The following is an 8,167-nucleotide window of genomic DNA, read 5'->3' as shown; positions in this document are numbered from 1 at the left end:
CTCTCTCTCTCTCTCTCTCTCTCGCTGTCTCTCTCTCTCTCTCTCTCTCTCTACCTCTCTCTCTCTCTCTATCTCCCTCTCTCTCTCGCTATATCTCCCTCTCTCTCTCCTATCTCCCTCTCTCTCCCCCTCTTTCTGTCTTGCTCTCCCTCTCTCACTCTCTCTCTCGCTCTTTCTCTCTTTCTCTCTCTCTATCTCTCTTTCTTTCTCTCTCTCTCTCTCTCTCTCTCTCTCCCTCTCTCTCTCTCTTCTCTCTCTCTCTCTCTCTCTCTCTCTCTATCTCTCTCTCTCCCTGATGAGTTATAGATCCAGCTATACTGATATATAGACAGAGGGGCCACTGTGTCTCAAATACACTGCGCCAATCTGTTTCAGCTCCATCAGAGCAGCCATGCCCGCATCCAAAATGGCACAGACCCTATTCCCTATATAGGTCCCATAAGGATTGGTCAAAAGTAGTGCACTCTATAGGGTTCTATTTAGGATGCAAGCCAGCCCTTCATTCAAACAGCCCTCTTCTCCTTTGTCACCGTAATGAGGGACACAGACGGACGGGAGGGAACACACTTACTGTCATATCTCAGTATCTTATTCCAGGAATGATTATTTCACTGCCCGTATCTCAGTATCTTATTCCAGGAACTATTTATTTCACTGCCGTATCAGTATCTTATTCCAGGAACTATTTATTTCACTGCCGTATCTTATTCCAGGAACTATTTATTTCACTGCCGTATCTCAGTATCTTATTCCAGGAACTATTTATTTCCCTGCCGTATCTCAGTATCTTATTCTAGGAACGATTATTTCACTGCCGTATCTTATTCCAGGAACTATTTATTTCCCTGCCGTATCTCAGTATCTTATTCCAGGAACTATTTATTTCACTGCCGTATCTCAGTATCTTATTCCAGGAACTGTTTATTTCACTGCCGTATCTCAGTATCTTATTCCAGGAACTATTTATTTCACTGCCGTATCGCAGTGTCTTATTCCAGGAACTATTTATTTCACTGCCGTATCGCAGTGTCTTATTCCAGGAACTATTTATTTCACTGCTGTATCTCAGTATCTTATTCCAGGAACTGTTTATTTCACTGCCGTATCTCAGTATCTTATTCCAGGAATGATTTATTTCACTGCCGTATCTTATTCCAGGAATAATTTATTTCACTGTCGTATCTCAGTATCTTATTCCAGGAACGATTTATGTCACTGTCATATCTCAGTATCTTATTCCAGGAACTATTTATTTCACTGTCGTATCTCAGTATCTTATTCCAGGAACTATTTATTCCCTGCCGTATCTCAGTGTCTTATTCCAGGAACTATTTATTTCACTGCCGTATCTCAGTATCTTATTCCAGGAACTATTTATTTCCCTGCCGTATCTCAGTATCTTATTCCAGGAACTATTTATTTCACTGCCGTATCTCAGTATCTTATTCCAGGAACTATTTATTTCACTGCCGTATCTGTGTCTTATTCCAGGAACTATTTATTTCACTGCCGTAATCTGTGTCTTATTCCAGGAACTATTTATTTCACTGCCGTATCTGTGTCTTATTCCAGGAACTATTTATTTCCCTGTCGTATCTCAGTATCTTATTCCAGGAACTATTTATTTCACTGCCGTATCTTATTCCAGGAACTATTTATTTCCCTTGGCGTATCTCAGTGTCTTATTCCAGGAACTGTTTATTTCACTGCCGTATCTTATTCCAGGAATAATTTATTTCACTGTCGTATCTCAGTATCTTATTCCAGGAACTATTTATTTCACTGCCGTATCTTATTCCAGGAACTATTTATTTCACTGCCGTATCTCAGTATCTTATTCCAGGAACCATTTTCACTTAGTTATTCATTAGACTGGATGAGTCTGTCCAGGACATATCGTGCCATCGGAAAATATTCAGACCACTTGACTTTTTCCACATGTTGTTACTTACAGCCTTATTCTAAATGGATTACATAGTTTTTTTTCCCTCATCAATCTACACAAAATATCCCATGATGATGAAGAACGGGAAATATCTTCTCTACTCTCACTCTTCCCTCCTCTCTACCCCCTCTCTCTCTGCTCTCTACTCTCTCTCTCCCCTCTCTCTCTACTCAATTCAATTCAATTCAAGGGGCTTTATTGGCATGGGAAACATGTGTTAACATTGCCAAAGCAAGTGAGGTAGCAATACACAAAAGTGAAACAAACAATACAAATTAACAGTAAACATTACACATACAGAAGTTTCAAAACAATAAAGACATTTACAAATGTCATATTATATATATACAGTGTTGTAGCAATGTACGAATGGTTAAAGCACACAGGTTAAAATAAATAGGCATTAAATATGGGTTGTATTTACAATGCTGTTTGTTCTTCACTGGTTCACTGGTTCTTCACTTCACTACTCTCTCTCTACTCTCTCTCTCCTCTCTCTCTCCCCTCTCTCTACTCTCTCTCTCTCTACTCTCTCTCTCCCCTCTCTCTCTACTCTCTCTCTCCCCCCTCTCTCTACTCTCTCTCTCTACTCTCTCTCTCCCCTCTCTCTCTACTCTCTCTCTCCCCCCTCTCTCTACTCTCTCTCTCTACTCTCTCTCTCCCCCCTCTCTCTCCCTCTCTCTCTACTCTCTCTCTCCCCTCTCTCTCTACTCTCTCTCTCCCCACTCTCTACTCTCTACTCTCTCCCCACTCTCTCTACTCTCTCTCCCCACTCTCTCTACTCTCTCTCTCCCCACTCTCTCTACTCTCTCTCTCCCATCTCTCTACTCTCATCTCTCTACTCTCCTCTCTCTACTCTCCTCTCTCCACCCTCTTCTCTCTACTCTCCTCTCTCTACTCCCTCTCTCCTCTCCTCTCTCTACTCTACTCTCCTCTCTCTACTCTCCTCTCTCTACTCTCCTCTCTACTCTCTCTCTCCCCTCTCTCTCTACTCTCTCTCCCCTCTCTCTCTACTATCTCTCTCCCATCTCCCATCTCTCTACTCTACTCTCTCTCCCCTCTCTCTCTCCCCACTCTCTCTACTCTCTCTACTCTCTCTCTCCCCCCTCTCTCTACTCTCTCTCCCCTCTCTCTCTACTCTCTCTCCCCTCTCTCTCTACTCTCTCTCCCCTCTCTCTCTACTCTCTCTCTCCCATCTCTCTATTCTCTACTCTCTCTACTCTCTCTCTCCCCACTCTTTCTACTCTCTCTCTCCCATCTCTCTACTCTCTCTCTCCCCTATCTCTCTACTCTCTCTCTCCCCGCTCTCTCTACTCTCTCTCTCCCCGCTCTCTCTACTCTCTCTCTCCCATCTCTCTACTCTCCTCTCTCTACTCTCCTCTCTCTACTCTCCTCTATTCACCCTCTTCTCTCTACTCTCCTCTCTCTACTCTCCTCTCTCTACCCTCCTCTCTCCACCCTCTTCTCTCTACTCTCCTCTCTCTATCCTCCTCTCTCCACCCTCCTCTCTCTACTCTCCTCTCTTCTCTCCTCTCTCTACTCTCTCTCCTCTCTACCCCCTCTCTCTCCTTCCTCTCCTCTGTCTTTCTTTATCTCTGTATGATCCACTATGTCCAGGTCTTATTGTAGATTTATCTTCCCATAATAACAGCCCATTTTTAGAGCTTCAGGTTGCCCATATGGTTTTGGTAAAGCAGAGTAATTACATAGGTTGGTGTGTTCAGTCCCTCTGTAAGCCAGACAGAACGGGTTTGGGGTTCAGTCCCTCTGTAAGCCAGACAGAATGGTTTTGGGGTTCAGTCCCTATGTAAGCCAGACAGAATGTTCTGGGGTTCAGTCCCTCTGTTAGCCAGACAGAATGTTTTGGGGTTCAGTCCCTCTGTAAGCCAGACAGAATGTTTTGGGGTTCAGTCCCTCTGTAAGCCAGACGGAATGGTTTTGGGGTTCAGTCCCTCTGTAAGCCAGACAGAACGGGTTTGGGGTTCAGTCCCTCTGTAAGCCAGACGGAACGGTTTTGTGGGTCAGTCCCTCTGTAAGCCAGACAGAATGGTTTTGGGGTTCAGTCCCTCTGTAAGCCAGACAGAATGTTTTGGGGTTCAGTCCCTCTGTAAGCCAGACAGAACGGTTTTGTGGTTCAGTCCCTCTGTAAGACAGACAGAATGGTTTTGGGGTTCAGTCCCTCTGTAAGCCAGACAGAACGGTTTTGTGGTTCAGTCCCTCTGTAAGCCAGACAGAACGGTTTTGTGGTTCAGTCCCTCTGTAAGCCAGACAGAATGGTTTTGGGGTTCATATGTTCACCATACTAATATACACCATACAACCCCTACCAACACCTTCCTTCTGGGGTCACACACGCACACTCTCACACGCACACACATGCACGCACGCTCACGCGCACACACACGTCACGACAATGGAAATTACTCTACCACAATACAGACACACAACCCATCTGACTACAATACAAACTCATCTGACTACAACACAAACCCATCTGACTACAACACAAACCCACAGACTCAAGCTGAACACAAGCTTGTGTCGACTTAAGACGGTCTATGGCCCTTATCTTCCACACTTGCATAATACTATTGAATGAAGCGATGTATTGTATGCTAGTATGAATATTGGACCACCGTCTCTGTATATGACCGGGGAACAAGGCCCGGGAACAGGAATGTACAGTAAGACCGTGGTTGTAATCCTCCACTTGGGTTGATGGGGAAAGGTCAAGGATTCCCCAGAGCCCTGCGGAACCTCTTGAATGTGAAGGACTCTGGGCCGAGCAGACGTCAGTAGGCCAGGGGGGGGTTTATCTCTCCTGGAAACACAACGATCCACTTTCATGTGATTAGAAATGGACGTCTGTCAATAAGTGCACATTGATCCACATTTGATGGCTGGAGGAGATGGTAATGATGCCGCAGGAGACTCCAACCCACAACAGCAGGAAGAGGAATTACAATCAGGAGAGAGGGAAGAAGCACGGATTCAAAAAACGGTCTTGGAGTGCTGATCTAGGATCAGGGGCCGGGTGCATCAAGAGTTAGGATCAGGGGCCGTATCAAGAGTTAGGATCAGGGGCCGTGTCAAGAGTTAGGATCAGGGGCCGTATCAAGAGTTAGGATCAGGGGCCGTGTGTATCAAGAGTTAGGATCAGGGGCCGTGTGTATCAAGAGTTAGGATCAGGGGCCGTATCAAGAGTTAGGATCAGGGGCCGTATGTATCAAGCGTTAGGATCAGGGGCCGTGTGTATCAAGAGTTAGGATCAGGGGCCGCATGTATCAAGAGTTAGGATCAGGGGCCGTATCAAGAGTTAGGATCAGGGGCCGTGTGTATCAAGAGTTAGGATCAGGGGCCATATGTATCAAGATCTAGGATCAGGGGCCGTATCAAGAGTTAGGATCAGGGGCCGTATGTATCAAGCGTTAGGATCAGGGGCCGTATGTATCAAGCGTTAGGATCAGGGGCCGTATGTATCAAGAGTTAGGATCAGGGGCCGTATCAAGAGTTAGGATCAGGGGCCGTATCAAGAGTTAGGATCAGGGGCCGTATGTATCAAGAGTTAGGATCAGGGGCCATATGTATCAAGCGTTAGGATCAGGGGCCGTGTGTATCAAGATCTAGGATCAGGGGCCGCATGTATCAAGAGTTAGGATCAGGGGCCGTGTGTATCAAGATCTAGGATCAGGGGCCGTATGTATCAAGAGTTAGGATCAGGGGCCGTGTGTATCAAGAGTTAGGATCAGGGGCCATATCAAGAGTTAGGATCAGGAGCCGAAATGTATCAAGAGTTAGGATCAGGGGCCGTATGTATCAAGAGTTAGGATCAGGGGCCGAAATCTATCAAGAGTTAGGATCAGGGGCCGTATGTATCAAGAGTTAGGATCAGGGGCCGAAATGTATCAAGAGTTAGGATCAGGGGCCGTATGTATCAAGAGTTAGGATCAGGGGCCGAAATCTATCAAGAGTTAGGATCAGGGGCCGTATGTATCAAGAGTTAGGATCAGGGGCCGTATCAAGAGTTAGGATCAGGGGCCGTATCAAGAGTTAGGATCAGGGGCCATATGTATCAAGAGTTAGGATCAGGGGCCGTATGTATCAAGAGTTAGGATCAGGGGCCGTATGTATCAAGAGATAGGATCAGGGGCCGTATGTATCAAGAGTTAGGATCAGGGGCCGTGTGTATCAAGAGTTAGGATCAGGGGCCGAAATGTATCAAGAGTTAGGATCAGGGGCCGTATGTATCAAGAGTTAGGATCAGGGGCCGAAATGTATCAAGAGTTAGGATCAGGGGCCGTATGTATCAAGAGTTAGGATCAGTGGCCGTATCAAGAGTTAGGATCAGGGGCCGTATGTATCAAGAGTTAGGATCAGGGGCCGCATGTATCAAGAGTTAGAATCAGGGGCCGCGTGTATCAAGAGTTAGGATCAGGGGCTGTATCAAGAGTTAGGATCAGGGGCCGTGTGTATCAAGAGTTAGGATCAGGGGCCGCATGTATCAAGAGTTAGGATCAGGGGCCGCGTGTATCAAGAGTTAGGATCAGGGGCCGTGTGTATAAAGCGTCTCGGTGTAGGAGTGAAGTGCTGATCTAGGATCAGGTCCTCCCTGTCCATATTACCTCATGTATTATGATCTTAAAGCTCTTATTCTGAGACTGGTATTTGTTCTTTTGGTCGGCAGAGTTTGGTTTCTCAGGCTGTCCTCAGACGTCAAGGGTTCATTTCAGATACTTGTCTCCCAACCTCATCCGTCTCAGCAGGAAACATGAAAGGTTGTCTGCTGTTCCACTATTCCACCTCTCTCTCTCTCTGGACATGAAAGGTTGTCTGCTGTTCTACTATTCCACCTCTCTCTCTCTGGACATGAAAGGTCTGCTGTTCCACTATTCCACCACTCTCTCTGGACATGAAAGGTTGTCTGCTGTTCCACTATTCCACCTCTCTCTCTCTGGACATGAAAGGTTGTCTGCTGTTCTACTATTCCACCTCTCTCTCTCTGGACATGAAAGGTTGTCTGCTGTCCCACTATTCCACCTCTCTCTCTCTGGACATGAAAGGTTGTCTGCTGTTCCACTATTCCACCTCTCTCTCTGGACATGAAAGGTTGTCTGCTGTTCCACTATTCCACCTCTCTCTCTCTGGACATGAAAGGTTGTCTGCTGTTCCACTATTCCACCTCTCTCTCTCTGGACATGAAAGGTTGTCTGCTGTTCCACTATTCCACCTCTCTCTCTCTGGACATGAAAGGTTGTCTGCTGTTCCACTATTCCACCTCTCTCTCTCTCTGGACATGAAAGGTTGTCTGCTGTTCCACTATTCCACCTCTCTCTCTCTGGACATGAAAGGATGTCCGCTGTTCCACTATTCCACCTCTCTCTCTCTGGACATGAAAGGTTGTCTGCTGTTCCACTATTCCACCTCTCTCTGTTCTCACCGTCTTCAGTAGCCTTGAAGAGGGTTTGTACCTGTGAATCAGAGATCAATAATAACAGAATATATACAAGCCAGGATCAATGAACCAGTCCTCTGCAGAGGTTCTCATTCAATCACAGACCCGGCCAATAATCAATTGTCATTGAGGCTGCTAATAAGGGTCCTGTTGCAGGAATTATCCCACAGAGAAGATCTGCATAGCAACAGTGGACAGACATCACAGGGCCAATGTTGATGTTCAACACACTTCAACACACTTGCGTCAAACTTACTGTGCACGTTTTTCTACTATGTCTTTAGTTTCTTGTTCGTCTTTCCCTGAATCCGTATTGTGATTTGTAAGCTGTGAATTTGAATGATCCTGGTACAATTGGAGGTGTTTTGGTGCTTTCATTCAGATATTGATGAGGGTAAATAACCTTTTGTCTCTCTTCCTCCTTCTCTTCCTCTCCTCTCTCTCTCCTTCCATCTCTGTCTCTCTTCCTCCCTCTCTCTACCTCCCTCTCTTTATCTATTCTCCTTCCCTCTCTTCCTCTCCCTCCCTCTCTGTCTCTCTTCCTCCTTCCCTCTCTCCATCCCTCTCTCTCCATCCCTCTCTCTCCATCCCTCTCTCTCTCTCTCTCCCTCCCTCCCTCCCTCTCCCTCCCTCTCCCTCCCTCTCTCAGGGTTCCTGGTATCACCATCGCCACAGACATCATCTGTGGTTTCCCAGGGGAGACGGATGCTGACTTCCAGGAGACATGTGACCTAGTGAAGGAGTATCGCTTCCCCAGCCTCTTCATCAAC

General features: G+C 46.3%; 1 protein-coding gene across 1 annotated transcript in view; it reads left to right on the top strand.

Annotated features, from left to right (window-relative positions):
- Positions 1–8,167, top strand: part of LOC120047347 (threonylcarbamoyladenosine tRNA methylthiotransferase-like) — a 33,889-nt gene that overhangs the window by 1,680 nt on the left and 24,042 nt on the right. The window contains exon 2 of the mRNA XM_038992871.1: positions 8,047–8,167. This exon is cut by the window's right edge and continues 60 nt beyond it. Within this exon, the coding sequence (XP_038848799.1) occupies positions 8,047–8,167 (121 nt within the window). The remainder of the gene's footprint in view (positions 1–8,046) is intronic.

The sequence above is a fragment of the Salvelinus namaycush genome, chromosome 5 (assembly GCF_016432855.1).
Source record: "Salvelinus namaycush isolate Seneca chromosome 5, SaNama_1.0, whole genome shotgun sequence".
Lineage (NCBI taxonomy): Eukaryota > Metazoa > Chordata > Actinopteri > Salmoniformes > Salmonidae > Salvelinus > Salvelinus namaycush.
The sequence above is the reverse complement of the archived record's forward strand: the minus strand, read 5'-3'. Positions and strand labels throughout refer to the sequence as shown.